This window comes from Micromesistius poutassou, assembly GCF_964030765.1.
Source record: "Micromesistius poutassou genome assembly, chromosome: 8".
Taxonomy (NCBI): domain Eukaryota; kingdom Metazoa; phylum Chordata; class Actinopteri; order Gadiformes; family Gadidae; genus Micromesistius; species Micromesistius poutassou.
In genome coordinates, this window is record NC_140278.1 from 15,057,671 (window position 1) to 15,074,331 (window position 16,661).

Below are 16,661 nucleotides of genomic sequence, written 5' to 3' on the forward strand. Positions count from 1 at the left end.
GAGACAGTTCCTCATTAAATACGTTTCTTTGCATCGGCCACACCATGCAGCTTTTCAAAACATCACAAAATCGCCACAGTCAGAAATAAGAAAAAAATGCGATTCCGCCTTCCTTCCAGTTAACAGGCGCACCGTGACGCATGCAATTACGCGCGGGTTCCAAAAGTCTTGGTTTTCCACTTTGCTGTTGTCTTTTTCCCGCTTTTCTTTATAGCGACCCCAAACCCCCCCCCCCCCCTTTTTTTTTTTTTTTTTTACCGGCTGGATGCTCGGCGGTAAACAGGAAGCGCACGGAGCTGTGGCCAGGAGCGGGTAGCGCACATCCAGCAGGCTGAACCCGAGGAGCAGGCGGAGGAGCGGCTGCGGCTCTATCATCACAGAGGGATTTCGGCAGAGCCCTGTTCTTTGGCTGAATATTTGAACGAGCGGCGACCCTTCGACGCACACTCCCAAAGATGAATTACTTAATTTTGATGTCGGTTTTTTTTTCCGCGGTTCTCGCGGAAAAATCAGCACGCCTGAAATTCCTTGTGCACGGTAGGCGATTCATCTATTCTGTAGCACATCGGGCCGTTGGGGAGTACATTTTGCGGGTGGCGGGGTGTTGTTTATTTATATGTCATTACTGCATACTACATGAATGCACGATACTGTGAGTGGATGAAGTGATGAGTTTGGTGCTTTGATGTATCTGGCGTTATTACTCGCGTCACTGCATATTTCAGAGAAATGCACACACCAACGAATGTCGTCGGTGGAAACATTGGATTAATATGTTAAACGACCCCTTCCCCCAAGACTGCTCAAGTAGTAAATCTTGCCCACCCCGCCCCCTTCCCCGCCAAGGCCGGGCACCTGACGACCATCTCTCATCTCGGATGGTTTAAATCCCAACTTGTCTGCAGCACGCACCGTGTTGGGCAAACATCCCACTGAAAAACCAAAGTGTATCAGTGTTAGTTTTGTCATGTTTCCTTTGAGGCTCTTCAGGGCATGGCCACGACTCGCATGAACAACAGGCAGGGGTCTTAGGATTTGTGTAAATTGTGTTCCATTGTGAAGATCGAATTGGGATATTGATATATAAGAAAATATAACCAGTTGTGTTTCGATAAAACACGTTACACTTCCTTCACGTCCGCTGTGGTTGAAAGGCTTTAAAGTGTGAGTGCACCTGTCAGCACGCATCTGGTGGTATGGGGGAGATCGCTTGCATCGCGCACAGTTTTGACCAACATGGCGACACTATCCTCCAACTATACCCGCCAGAGGTGTCAGAACGGAGACGTTTCAAATCGGTAGTTGGAGGTCGAGATAGTGTGTCTTTAAAACGAATAGCTGCAATGCAGGTGTGTGTGTGTGTGTGTGTGTGTGTGTGTGTGTGTGTGTGTGTGTGTGTGTGTGTGTGTGAGAGAGAGAGAGAGAGAGAGAGAGAGAGAGAGAGAATGTGTGTGTGTGTGTGTGTGTGTGTGTGTGTGTGTGTGTGTTTGCGTGTGTGTGTGTGTGTGTGTGTGAGCCGAAGGACAGTAAACGAGACAGACTGTGGTGTGGGGACTGCAGCATGCAGGGATGGAATCGTCGTCGTATAAGGCATACCGTGAGCACTATACAGCGACCATAGATATATGCAACCAAGGGGGGGGAGAGAGAGAGGGAGACAAAGAGAGAGAGAGAGAGAGAGAGAGAAAAATAGAGGAATATACAGCCATATTATTGACACAAACCAATGAATGAATGGAGAATTCAACACAGTGGAAACCAAACTCGCCTGTTATTTATTCCACTCACGCTTACACCATGCACACATTCCCGTTTTAATATATTCACAATCAATAAGAAACACGGCCGTAAATCAAGTTGAGATGCACAGAGAGAGAGCGTGAGGGAGAGAGATAGACAGAGAGAGAGAGAGAGAGAGAGAGAGAGACTAGATGCGCAGAGCTGAGCTCCTTCTGGTATAGGGGGAGAACCAGCGGACACGACCTACGTGCTTGTAATTTCAATGGACCCCCCCCACACACACACACACACGCACCACGCACGCACACACACACACACACACACACACACACACACACACACACACACACACACCCATGGCACACTTCTAAGAACCGTATCAATGTCCACTTCGCAAAATGCACACGCACAAACAACAATCATATATGTCAAGATCCACTCTGAAGGCATCCCTGTGCCTGTGCAGCGATATTTCAGCACCACACGCAATTAGGCTAGCGCTCGTCTGCGTGTGTATGCCTGTGTGTGTGTGTGTGTGTGTGTGTGTGTCTGTGTGTGTGTGGGTGTGTGGGTGTGCACATGCACGCGTGCGTGCGTGTGTGTAGGCTTGATCTTATTTGCTGGGCAACATGTATTACGTTGTAGACGTGTTTCTGATCAATGCCTGACATGTCGAGTGGAGCAAACATGATGGAGAGAGAGCGGACGAGAGGAGACAGACAGAGAGAGAGAGAGAGAGAGAGAGAGAGAGAGAGAGAGAGAGAGAGAGAGAGAGAGAGAGAGAGAGAGAGAGAGATGGAAAGAGAGAGAGAGAGAGAGAGAGAGAAGGTTATCAACACTTTGGTATGCCAAATATATCACTTTCATAAAGTTCAGCTGTTTGAATTGACCTTCGCTCTGGTCTAGAGCACAGCATCAACAGAGCAGCCGAGCGGTAGTACAGCCCAAACACCCGTCAGAGGACGCTGAGACTGCTCTAGTGTGGAACCTGTTCTGCTGCTCTCAAAATCAATGAGTTAGTTCAGATATAAAGTAAAGGGAGAAGCAAAACAATTGCAATTGGGGTACAAAGATTGATCAAAGTAATTAATTGACACTTTACATGAATAGTATAATATGAATATGATCCCACATTAAGACAGCTGGAGGTCCTTCACTGCTTTTACTGCCTATGTTCTGAGTCTAAAACAATAGTTAGAAAATGTGAAAGAACTTTGGGTCAGATAACTTTCATCTAAAACAAAACCTAGATTTAGAACTTGTAGGCGTTGCAGTTTTTTGTTTAACGTTGTTAGTTTCTCTGGCAAGGTTCATATTGAAACAACCCCAGACTCCATTAAACCACAGTAACAGAAAGAAGCATAGCGAATCAGCACAAAATGCATTTGAGTTGCATTGTTGTGTTTAAGGTGCATTATATAGGTTTTTGTCTGTGTTGGACTGTGCCCCTTATATTTCATGGACAGTGCATGTAAAGCGATCGTATTTGCATGTGTTGTATAATCCACTTGAAGGATATCATTGTTTCCTATGAGGATAATTAAACAGGCACTGCTTTTAATCGAAGAACATATAGGTCACGTTTGGTCAAATAAAGAGTGTGGGTTTGAATACCACACACACACACAAACACACACACACACACACACACACACACACGCAGTCGGCTAACATTGCTGAAATTCTGGCCAAAGTGAAATCCCAATGCCCAGAGTCATAATTAGATGTGTCAGGCTGGCCTTGTTTTACATGCATAAATATGTGAGAAGCTCCTAATGAAGTAGCCCTCTCATTATCCCCTGATGTCTTCATTAACACACCTACTGCAGATACGCCACTGGAAGTGAGGAGTGGAATCGATCCGTGGTATTTGATGTTCCTTGAGTTATGTTCTATGCTATCCCATTAACGCTGTTTATTATTCAGTCACTCAGAGGACACGTTATTCAAAATGACCCCCAGTGAATTCAGATGCTCATTTAGGATCAGGCGGGGTCCTACCATGAACATGCACAGCAAACGTTCTGATTCTTCTGTTCTTCGTGGGAATTGAACCCAGGCAGTGGGTTAAGAGTTCATTTCTCAATAGGGAGCTTGACCAGTTGAGCTATTCTATTCAATTATATTCCAGTAAGAATACATACATTTTATTACCATGATATCAATCAATCAATTTAAATTGTCGCCCCCCCCCCCCCCTTTGGTTTGGTTTGCCCCACCAGGACCCCCCCGGTTCCACTTTGCCAAGCCTGAGAACTACATCAGCATGTACCACCAGGAAGGTACCAACACGCTGTACGTAGGGGGGAAGGCCATGGTCTTCATCCTAACCTTCACCGACCGAGGGGTCCGTGACCTGCAGGTAACACACGTTCCATTGGTTCTGTTGAGTTCTGGTTCTGGCTGGAGAGACTTTAGAACAAAACTGCTCTGTTTGCTCTGGGGGGCTTCAACAGGGAATAGGTTTAGAGAGAGAGGCTGAGAGAGAGACAGAGAGAGAGAGAGAGAGGAATGATGAGAGAGAGAAAGATTGTGAGACAGAGACAGAGGCAGAGAAACACAAGCCGAGGTTATCTGATACACCCTTATGATAAGAATACAGATGACAATTGTGTTTGTCATTTATATAAATTTTTATGCTGTTGGTCTGCGGCTTTACAAACCATCCTTTTAACATGAACGTGTGAAGCCTCTCAAATGCTCCTCAGTTCAGTGTGCTCATGACTATGTAATATAGCCTACAACAACAGTAATAATATTATGAATCCCAACAGCAAAATATTGAGTACAGGAAAGCTTTTTTCAAAATTACATTGTTGTGTATTTAATATGTTTTACGAAGAGCTGTTCCATCCGCAGGACAGACATGACCCACCACCTCTACCAAGTCTAGCGTGGAGTCTAGTGTGGCGTCTGCCCAGCTGGCGGCTGGACAGCTACATCCTTCTCTTCTGAACGGCCAGAAACTACAGTAGAGATCGGGAATGAATCATTCGTCACTCCTATTAGAGAATAGGCAGAGAGGGGACAGTCGGAGCCGGGGTTCTGACCTAGTTTAGCGGGTCGATGACAGGCACAGGACTGAGGGAAAGCAGAGGAAGAGGAGGACGCCTTGTGCATACATAACACAGCTGTACGGGCTCATAAGGTGGCTGGCAGTGGGGGCAGTTATTACGCCAAGCTAATAATGCTAATGCTGCATTAGTGATTACTCACAGTGGTTTTGGGGTGTCGGGGGGGGGGGGCTGATGTCTGCACTCGAAGCAGACAAGAGAGTGGCACTGCAATTTAGGCATTTGATAGGAAATAATTACAGAGTCTGGAGTCACCCTGCTGGCTGCACTCTTGGTGCTCACAGCCTCACAGAGTATTTGGTTGTAATTGAGGACAGTTTTTCCTCAAAATACAGAACAAGCTTTCATCCTTTATGTCTTTGCCGCTCTCTTTATCTACTTGTGTCGCCGGAGGTAGTGTGCAGTGTCGAGGACGCAAGCAACTCGACAATGAAGTGGAAACTTCAAAGTGAAGGTGAAGATGGTGCTTTTGAATGTGAGTAATGTTGTGGATGAACGTGACACGCCATGCCTCTTTCTCCTTGCCACAGATCCCTGTGGAGAGTGATGACACCGCCAAAGCCACATGCATGGCCAAGGCCGCCCCGCCCAAGGTATGCTTCCATTAAACCGTGTTCAATTCATACATCTGCACAACCCACCTAACCTTTCATTACACCAAACGTACACAAGAGGGGGATTTATCAACCAACTCTACAGCCGATGTGTGCAACATCTGTGGATAATTATTAGTAAAGGTTATCTCTAGCTTGCAGCTGAGTGGTTTCACACACAGCCCTGCTCATCACCAATCCGTGTCCAGTAACATCTAGGTGGACATTGTGTCGCTGTCACTCTCCTTTGGTTAGATCAACATGTGTGTGAAATGGCTTGGAAACAAACTATGATCATGATGTTGCATATGCCTGGCTGTCACTGAGCATATAAAGGCCTTACATATTTTTGGGGCAATTGCGCGCTGTATATGTAAGGGGGTAAGGGGGTTTGTTTTTGCTACTGATCAGCTCAGATTGTGTCTGAGAACATCATGGATGCTGTTGTGTGTGTGTCTTGCCCAAGGAGAAGATTCTCTCTGGCATCTTGGGATGTCAGGGCTCCAGACTGCGACCAAGTGGTCGCATTTTGCGACCAAAATTTGAGAATGTGCCACTGAATGTGCCCGCTCGTAGAATCTTCTTAGGTCTACCGTAGTGATGTTTCAGCTCCTGCAGTCTCCGCCACTGTACAGTAACCTTTAGAAATCCCCGTTGCGCATGTTCATTCCAAGTTCGCATCCGTATACCAATTGAGGCCAAATTAAACAGCATGTTTGAATTAAGGATATTGTCTCGGTTGTTCTTTATTTTGGGCCGTGGGTACAGCAGGCAAGGTCAGCTCGACTCGCTTCCAATAATTTCAAAAACCTGCAACTTCAAAAAAATATTTTATTTATTTTACAATTCAAAAATTAAGGAAATGATACTGGGAAACGAATAAACCATTATAAGCAACGAGTGAACTTAATAAGCGATCTAAATACTTTTAGTTTTCACCTTAAATATGCGACAGATGTAATTAAGGCAACCTGGTCTCACAGGAATCCGTGAAATGAGTCGGTCTACGTCCCGTTTACAAAAAATAATGCCCATAAACTGTTTGAACATTAAGTATGGAAGCATATATGTAGTAAAATTCAAATGGCAATGCAATTTGCAATTTGCGTCATTACATTATGCAATTGACAATTCATTATGCAATTGAATAATGTAATTTGTAAATACGTTATTCAAAGTGTATTTTAATATGCAAAGTGAAAATGAAATCCTCAATAAAATTTGCAAAAGTTATAACAATAAAAATAGAATAACATTTTGTCAAATTTTGTTCCTTTATTCAAATTGAAAAGCTATAGCGTCCCCGTGATTGCAATGCACTTCGCCACGCTCCGTGTGTTGCAAAATTCAAATGACATTTCAATCCGCAAAACACTTTGCAAATCGTCTGGGGGGGAACTACGTCACTTGCTCGTCAGACCAGCTGATCATCCACGCACATTGCAATTTATTTATTTATTTATCCCGCAGCAGCTGCCAGACCGTCTTTTCCGCCATTTTCAGTTATAATTACGTAAACTCAGTCAAACCATAGACCTATTAAGAGTCAAATCTGGCACAATGCTAGGCATAGAAAATAAATTGCAACGTGCGTGGATGATCAGCTGGTCTGACGAGCAAGTGACGTAGTTCCCCCCAGACACGATTGGCTGATACGTTTTGCAAAACGTTTTGCAAAACGTCCTGTTTCGTCCTGTCAAGCTGCACTGCACGACAAGCGGGCCCACTCCTGTGGAACTGTCGCTTCCGTGCTCGTCGAACGCATGCGCGCACGCATGGAAACCGTTGGGAAAGATGAGAACTGTTTATCTTTTATCAGGGCTCTCAAGTCTCACACATTCGGCGTGAGACACACGCAATTGAACCCGCTCACACGCTCACACGCCACACTTAGTATTTCTCACGCAGAGAAATTACCAGGATAGCGCCCACCAATTTGCGCCGCTATTTAACAGTGGAACAGGTAGGAATCAAATAGACGTCCTCTTTGCCCGGACATGCCCTCTTTTTGAGACACTTAAAAAAATGTGTGGCGGAATTTCAAAATCGTCCGGGATTTTATTAAAGCCTCATACATGCACATTGAATTTGCGTTGCGTTTCTCTGGGTCGTTCACAAACTAGTTAGGCTACACCCTCCCCTACTCAGTTCTGTTCGCTTTGCATTGGTGGAAGTGAGTAGGGGGAGTGGTTAAGTAGAGCCTTCAGATTGGACGGTTTGACTTACTTAGTTACCGTCATGTTTTGTATTTTTTTTTTTTACCATTATTGTTTTATAGGGACAAACATTAACAAATTTCTCCTACAGGGAATTGATAAAGTTGTATCTATTGAACAGAAAGAAACACTTGGTCATACTTTACACACTTTACCACAGCATTGGCCTACTGAATGCCACAGATATATTTTAAGCATTGGACTGAATGCCACATAAATATATAATTATGTTTTTCACGTTTGCAACGTTTAAAAGTTCAGGGAAAAGTATATGCCTCTACTGGTGTTGCTTAAGCCAATAGCCTTTTGAGGCAGTGTTGTTTCTGAATATTAGTGTTAAGGGCCAATAATGCGTACTATCATACATTAGTCATGTAAAAATCTCACTCTGAACTCAGTTCAAAACATGAGAGCCCTGCTTTTATTAACTAACCCTTTTTTTTTCTAACCCCTTTTTTCATTTTAAGGTGTATATGATGCCACCAAAGAGCATCTAGGGACAGAAACAGGGTGGTTAGAGAAGACAGTCACCATTGGAGCTGATGGTGCAGCTGTCAATCTCGGGCATAAAGGAGGGGTATTAGTCCTCCTAGTAGGCTAGAAATGTGAATATTTGGTTAGCATGTTGATTTACGGTGTGTGCCCCTAAAATTTCTGGTTGTGCCCCTAAAAATTTCAGTTAGGGGCTACAGTGCTCCTAGTGAAAAAAGTTAGTCTGGAGCCCTGGATGTCTCGCGAGTTGAGGTGTGGCAGTTAGTGTATATCGATTTGGGTGACTGACTGTTGAGATTTCTGAGAACTCTTGAGCAACACTTGGTTGGACACTATGATAAACAGCCTGGCTCAAGAGAAATGTAAAGAAACAATCTAATTAGTCTGTAAGGATCCTTTCCATAAAGCTGTCAGACATTTTATTAACAATCTGAGCCCCTCAGTGAAAAAAACAAGCTTTTAGAGAGAACGTACTTTGACAGGGCCCAACTGCCCCAAAGGATTACATTGCAATCCGTTTTGAGGATTACGGCTGAAGCGTTCTCGCTCAATACTGGACCAATCTCAAATATTGTTCTCTGCATTAGTCCCTTCGACCTAACATGAGGGGAAAGTATGGTCCAGGTTGGAAATCTGGCAGTTATCCTTGAAAGGGGTTATGAACCCAAAACGTTTTTTTAACATGGTAACATGTCTAATATGATCATCACCATAGTACTCTATATGTCATTTTGTCACAGGTAGAAAGAAAGAAAGAAATTAAGAGAAAACAGCAGTAAAATCCTATGATTTTGCCAACCAGTTTGTGAACATTCCACTCTACTCCAAACTCCATTGCGTACGCCTTCTTTTCGAGACTTTGAAGTGCCTTTTAGTATCGTTTTTGATGTAAGGGACTCCGGTGGCGAGGTGTGGGTGGTTGTTTTGAGCACCATCTGGCCAGTGGTTGATGTTGATGTCCGAGTCCGAGAGGGTTAAGCTTCTCGGACACGTATGTATAACGACAAGCTTTGTCTGTGCTGCGGTTGATGTTGATGGCCGCGTCAGAGAGTGAGTTCTTTTTTTCCCCTTTCCTCAAACAGCGACTGGGGAAATCACCTCCTATTGTTGAAGTGTAACAAACTTTTCAAAAGTAGAGGAAATACAAGATTCCAATTCTTATTAAAGGTGACATATTATACCACCAGGTGTGAGTGTGATTAGCCGTTACAAGCCGCTTTTTTTCGCTGACATCACAGGTGGGCGTGTCCACCTAGATGTATGACGGATAGATCTAATGGCTAATCACACTCACACCTGGTTTTATAATAAGTCCCCATTAAAATCAAAGCTAGGCTAGGTTAGCCGCAGCCTGCAACTGAAAGGTTGGGCATGCAGCCCAGCTCATCAATTCACCAATCAGTGAACAACATCTAAGTCCCGCCTTTGATTTGATTGACATGTACGGGACTGGGTTCTGAAGCCCTGCTACGATGTTGAGTGATGTTGCAGACTCCAGGTTTTGCTGCTGCATCCTTGAGTCGCCTGAGGCATGTAGAGAGAGGCCTTAAGATGCTGACGACCTCTACTGGCAGATATACCGTCAGGCTGCCCACGTCCCCTCCCCCGCACACCTGACCCCTCTTACCCGATAAATATCTGTCAACATGCTGTTCATGTGTAGGCTAGTCTGTCCTCCATGGATTTTGGTTTACATGAGAAAGAAAAAAAAAGGATATTTGATCTTTATCGAAATAAGAAATTATGTCAACTGAAAAATACACTAGGATATTATTAGAGAGGATTCGGTGAAACCAGATATATATCAGAAAACAATATACAGAATGTAAAATGAAATCAGTTGCTGTTTAATTTTGTTTTATTTTGTTTTTATTAAATCCAATCTCAAAATATTCCCTTTTTTGGACCACGATTAGGCTGAACATTTAATGATTGCCTTCCATTCTTCTTTGCATAAATCAGTTCTTAGTTGTTCTTTAATAGAGTAAGGTTGAGTGTGTTTCATTTGCGTTCCTTATTTTATTCCCGTCCACGCTTTTATCTCCTCATTATAAACACTTTCCTTCTAGATTGTTAGTAAAAGTCTGATTTATCCCGAGGTGGCACTTAACTGGGCTCTAGGAGTGGAATGGAAGACAGAACGTGTGCTTCGCTCTGTGCTGTGTGAAATTATTCTCATTGGACGACCTGCCGAGTCTCGGGGGGATTAGATCCATTCTCTCTCCTAATGAATAAGTAATTTACGTGGAGGGCTGCAGCATCTGCGTTGTTCTGCGGCCGACGCTCCAAGCTCTTCTTTCGGTGTGACATAATGTTTAGACCCTGGACACAACACACATTTTCTAACAATTTCCACTTTTCTCTCGAACTGACCCGCTCGCTCCCGTCCCCTCTGTCTTCATCCCTCTTTATCACCCGCCGTTGTCTATTTCACTCTGCTTTTGTATTCCTCTCCTCTGCTCCTCGATTCCCCGACTCTCTTTGGTCTTCTCTCTCCTCTCTCCCTCCCTCTCTTCTTTTCGCTCTCCCTCTCTCTCTTATTTTCCCTCTCTCCTCTCCTATCCATGCTTTGTCCCTCTCCCACGCTCCTCATCATTCTGCTTCTCTTTACATCACTCTCCCTCTCCCTCTATCCTCCCCCCCTCTCTCTCTCTCTCTCGCTCTCTCTCTCTCTGTCTCTCTCTCCCTCACACACAAATTTGTTTTTCCCTTATTGCCTCTCTCGCCTCTCGTCTCCCCCTTCGCTCACTCTCTCCGTGCTCTCCCCCGCTTTCTCTCCCTAACACAGTTGGAGTGTGATAATTTCATCACTGTCGTGCAGAAGGTTAATGACACCTTTGTCGTGTGTGGAACCAATGCTGGAAGCCCCAAGTGCTGGTTGCTGGTAAGCAAAGACTCTGAATGCAGCACACACAATGTGTGTTTCTTCTTCATCTTCTGTACATAGCCTGAGAGAGACTCAAAGCCCCCGCAACTCCTGCTGTGTGTTTGTGTGTGTTCAGCTGCACTTACATTTTTCACGGCTGTCGCTATGGAAAAATTATTAGAGGAGGAGAAACCGTTGGTAGAGGGTATATAAGAGGTTGTTTTACAGACTAGTTGTGGTTGTTTCAGGGATTCACAGTTTGGTGTCACAATAAATAAAGATAAAGCTGTGATAAAACAAAGGTGGAAATAAACTGCTTCTACCAATCGTGATGCGAGTCATTTTGCTCAAAGGCAGACTCTTTATTTTTCTGCGCTGAGAACAAATCAAATTGCTTCTAAATAAAAAATAAAAAAAAGATCTCCACACAGGGAGACAACTCTTCCTCTGGCGTGCCTCAATGTGTTGATTGCAATCTCTGCCTCTCCATGTTGTGATGTCACTTCCCTCCTTGCCAAGGTCAACGAGACGGTGCTGACTGACGCCCAGGGCAGTGGGCTGATTGGCTCGCCATCTGACATTTCCCCGCCATACCCCTCCCAGAAGGCCATAAGCCTTGCCACAGGTAAGCTTAAAGCAGTGAATACATTCAGTGTCAGCGCTGCCACTGTCCCCAGTGTTTGCCAATGCTAATGGAGCAGTACCTCCTCGGCAGTAGCTCAGGAGGTAGAGCGGGTTGGCTGGTAACCGCAAGGTTGCTAGTTCGATCCGTGCCTCCTCCTGGCTGGGTGTCGAGGTGTCCCTGAGCAAGACACCTCACCCTCACTGCTCCCGACGAGCTGGCTGTCGCCTTGCATGGCTGACACCGCCGTCGGAGTGTGAATGTGTGCATGAATGAGGTGAATGTTAGGCAATATTGTGAAGCGTTTTGTGTTGCAAAAAAAAGGTTGCAAAAAAGCGCAATATAAATGCAGTCCATTTACCGTTGATGCTGCCGTCGGTTAAACCTTTACAGAAATGTAACTACACAGGGTGTAGATACCCAGACACATGAGGGTTCAAGGGTCTGTTTAGTCTTTCCTGCTACGTTTTCAGCTCTGTTTGAGATTGAGTATAGACCAGTTGAGAAGAGGAGGTGTGCCAATGTTTTCATCGTCTTCACATTATTAAGATCACCAGATGTCCTGAATCAGGGTCGGGAAATCCTTTTGATGATCAACACGCATAATGCAGACTCGTAACAGCAAGGCCTGGCGCTGACACCCATCACATAGCTCTGGTGGATATCTGACGCAGTATAAATGAGCCTTCACTTCTCACTAAACGCATTCTATGGTGGGACTTCTCACATCCCTCTTGAGAGTGTTTTGTCATCCTCCAAAATACAAACTCCCAGATTGATTTCCTTGTTGCGTGTTCGAGTAAGAGAGGCAGCTGTGTCTTTTCAAGTGGTCGATCCTCTTTTTACTCGCTCTTTAAATCACTCTGAAGTGTGAGGAGCGGGCAGAGGCACCCTGCCTTCCCCAAACCATGATGGCAGCTCATGCATCCAAAGCACCCGTTTAATCTGCCTGTTCATCTCCCGTTCTTAATAAGACACATCCGCGAGTCACTAGTCCGTTCGGTATCTGGATCCGTTCTCCACTCACTCCCTGAGTGGATGGATTAATCCCCCTGTTCTGCTTGAATGGGTCCCCAAACATCAGCCGTTTAACAGAGCAGACCATTTAACCACACAGGCTATTTGCAACGGGAGCCATTAGGCTACACCCTAATTTAACCATAAAGTAGTTTCAACACATGATCGTGTTCAATGAATAACAGCAGGAACCGGGTGAAGTCACTCTCTTGAGAAAACACAGTTAATGCAGTGGGCATGCGTGCAACAGACATGGATAGAATCAATGTTATTTCATTCTATGCTAATTTGCGGTGACTGATGTTGTTTCAGTTTCAGCTGATCGATAGTTTCACCAACGAGCCAATCATTTGTAGTGCTAGGGCCCAATTTCGATAATTACATGTTGGAAGGAAACCATTAGTGCCACGATGCCAAATGCTTAGCCTTTGGATTGCTATGGAAACAAGCTCCTTTGGAATATGCTGATGGGGCTGGGCATAGCAGTGTGGGAAATTATACTGCATCTATGCCTTGTTTTTCCTTTCATTCTCGCAGATGTTCTTGCACCTCTTTTTTCTCTCTCTCACCGTTTTCATCTCCCACTCTTTCCTCTGTCTCTCCCTATATGTCTCCTCCACCTCTCTCTTTGTCTCTCTCTCTCTGTGTATTTCCAGGTCTCCCTTAGCACTCTGCGCCCTGTTCCCCTCCAACCTGCTCTCACCCTTTTATCAATCTATCACACTCACTGTCTCTTATTCTCCCTCCCCCTCAGACGGCGGGAGCCTCTACTCGGCCCTGTCATCGGTGGGGGGTCACGCGGGATCCATTCGCCGCACCTTCGGCTCCCAGAAGCTGCTGAAGGCTGAGAACGTGTGGCTGCTCAGTGAGTAACTGTGGCGCCGCCGCATCATTCCGTCTCCGAGGTGGACTATGAGCGTGGGGGGGGGGGGGGGGGGGGGAACAGAACACATGAGTCATTTAGTTAACTTCACAATATTCCAGATAACGTGTTATAGTATTTTACGGGAACCATGTTTGTGAGGGGTTGTGAAATAAAAAAACGAATACTTTGCAAGATTGTGTATTGGAGACATGCAAAACCTCTCACTCAAAATATAGATACAAACATAACACCTCTTTCCTGGAATGTTTTTTTTTTTCTGTGACTCCCCACAGATCCCCAGTTCGCCGGAGCAGCCATCATCCCGTCCTCCCTCAAGTACAAGGAAGAGATCTACTTCTTCTTCAGCGAGTTCAACAAGACGGCCCGGGTGGACGAGGAGCCGTACCGGGCACGCATCGGGAGGATCTGCACCGTGAGAGAACCCCCCGACTCGTGTGGACTCTCAGGCCTCTCACTAGGACACATCACAGGCACAGGCCTGTGAACACCTGTGAAACCTCTCTGTTGTTATGGACGTGATACACAGATTAAGACACCTGGGGACTGACAGCGATATTCATAAGCTACTAATAGGTCGCCACGGATACCGTTTTTTTTTCCCGGCTTGACTTCATTGTGTCCCGAGTTCCTCCACAGCGGACGTTTTCGCAGCAGCATGGGGCTGTAATAAAACTGCTGTTTTTGTGAAATAGCACACACAAATCTGAAGACAATAGTGGCCATTTTAAACGCTGATACACATTTTGGCCTTTTATCGGCCGATGTACATCTGTGGCCTGTACAGATGTACATCTGTACAGATGTTGTTGCATCTGTTGCAAGGATTATTATCTAGAAAATTCCCATACTCAAGCTAATTAATGTCGATTTTTTTGTTTAATGACAGTGACCAATTGCTGCATCAATCAACATCAAGCCTCAATCCTCAGAATAACCATCATGGAATGGAGTATTCAAATGAGCCGTTGCATACTGCTGCAATATTTCCCCCTATGCCTTCTACAGATATGTGTTTTATCTCTTGCCTATTGAAGATTAAATATTAATTTTGTGCGCAGTTTGGGAATACATGAAAGGAGATCAGTCACAGCCAGAGCAGCACCATCCCTCGCATGTAGAGCTAACTGGGAAAGTGTATCACGATCAAGAGTTATGTTAATGCTAACATTAACCTTCAATCGTTTGCTAGTTGTAGTTTCCACGCCTGTTTACAGTCTTTTTTGTTCCCTGATATCACACACCACTTTGTGCTGAACTGGGGAACCCCCTTTGAAGACTTAATCCCCTTTACCCCATTGCCCCTGCCATGAATACGTCTATTTAACGGCCCTTTGGGCTTATTCCAGGAATGAAGGGCAAAAATGAAAATAGATTGGACTTGATCACGACTTTGAAGAGCAATCTTTCCAGCCACTGTTTTGCTGGCAGAAATTCACAAAGTCAAAGTCAATCTAGGTCAAGTCTTTTCACGAATCAAACGCCCAACTTAACACACTCACAGGGTGAACAAACCCACGATTAGACCAAAAGATTGAGTGTGTAGCTTGGAGTATTTGGAAGGATAGATTTGAGACGCAACCCTTCAAACTTCCCGCTCTGTGTGTGTGTGTCCCTATCCCCATCCCCAGGTGGACGAAGGGGGCATCAAGCCGCTGCTGACCGACTCGTGGACCACCTTTATGAAGGCGCGCATGATGTGTGGCTCCGGCAGCACCCAACAGCAGTACAACAACATCCGGCAGGCGGTGGTGCTCACTGCCCAGGACAAGCGCGCCGGCGTCCTGTACGGACTGTTCTCCAACCCATGGTGAGGCCAGAACCTGAAGGAATGGAAATGCCATTCACTTCAGTGTTCGGTGGATGTTGTTTTTTCATCTAAACCGAGCAATGCCATGCATTCCTAGCATAGGTGGCCCCTGGGGGGGCATTGAAGCCATATCTTAAGCCGAGAATCACACCCCTAATCCTGGCAATGAAATGCTCTACCAGTTGAGACAAGACCACGATTTAGACTACACAAACATCATCTGCACCCGCAAACATCCTCCACACACACGCACAAACACATGCGCGAAAGCACGCGCACAGACACACATACATCAGCTAGCCACACACGCTTACATAGAGACAAGGAGATGCCTTTGATAAACATATAAACAGATTTATTTTTAGATTATCTTCGATATTATGTAAAGTTGTTGAAGAGGCTCTTCGAAGTTATGTGGCAAATCATGGCTGAATATATTGATAAAAATTGTCCAGCAAAGTCATGTACATAATTAAAGACTTAATTAATTAACTGTTTATTCAAATGTAATCACATCTCTCTCTGGCTCCTAAAAACAATTACTGTATAACACTGATAATGTTATAATAACCATAATAACCATTGATTTTTTAAAATATTTTAATTTAAAGTTGTTGAAAGATACTATATTTTTTTATCAAAACTGTGAGATATTGAGTTGTATTCAGCTTTCACCACTTGATATTTTGAGGTAGTTTTGCACATGACTAGAGCTAGCAAACAAAAAAAATCTATTTTGGAATTGGATGACTTGATTTGCCTTACTCCAATGCTCTGTGAATTGAAAGATAAGCAGTCTGATATCTGTCTCCTTTGTTACAGTGTTGGTCAAAGGAATACTTGTGAATGGCTTTAGTTTCAACTTCTCATAATACTTGAGAGGCCCTGTCTAATAGTAATATAAAGACAGTGTTAAAATAGAACCATTAGAACCCTACACTGAAGGCTACGCACAGTAAATGACAGCCAGCAAGGAATCTATTTTAAACTACATGCATCAATTATAGTGCTCATATGCTGTCCATTTGCAGACGCTTTTATCCAAAGTGACTTCAGTCTTTCAAATACAGTCTTTATGGAGCAGCTAGATGAGTTGGGTACCTTGCTCAAAGATGTCTACAGGTTGGCTCAGGGCGTAAGGGATCAAACCCAGTACCTTTGGAAATCCCTAGCAACTACACTATCTCCTACCACAAAGCCCCCAGGCCTCAGGATGTGGCCGACCACACTCTGCTGTGTGACTGGGCTCAGAGTACAACATAATAGGGATGGGTCAGAATATTCGATTATTCGATTATTCGTTCCCGAGGGTCAAAGCCGATTTTTAACATTTGGACAGTTAACATTT

General features: G+C 44.6%; 1 protein-coding gene across 1 annotated transcript in view; it reads left to right on the plus strand.

The window, feature by feature from the left end:
- Positions 1-455: 455 nt before the first annotated feature.
- Positions 456-16,661, plus strand: part of LOC311351140 (semaphorin-7A) — a gene marked incomplete at both ends in the record, with an annotated part of 26,996 nt that continues 10,790 nt past the window's right edge. The window contains 8 exons of the mRNA XM_084471239.1: positions 456-537; positions 3,963-4,102; positions 5,345-5,407; positions 10,904-10,999; positions 11,501-11,606; positions 13,375-13,485; positions 13,779-13,918; positions 15,135-15,313. Of these exons, the coding sequence (XP_084327365.1) occupies positions 456-537; positions 3,963-4,102; positions 5,345-5,407; positions 10,904-10,999; positions 11,501-11,606; positions 13,375-13,485; positions 13,779-13,918; positions 15,135-15,313 (917 nt within the window). The remainder of the gene's footprint in view (positions 538-3,962; positions 4,103-5,344; positions 5,408-10,903; positions 11,000-11,500; positions 11,607-13,374; positions 13,486-13,778; positions 13,919-15,134; positions 15,314-16,661) is intronic.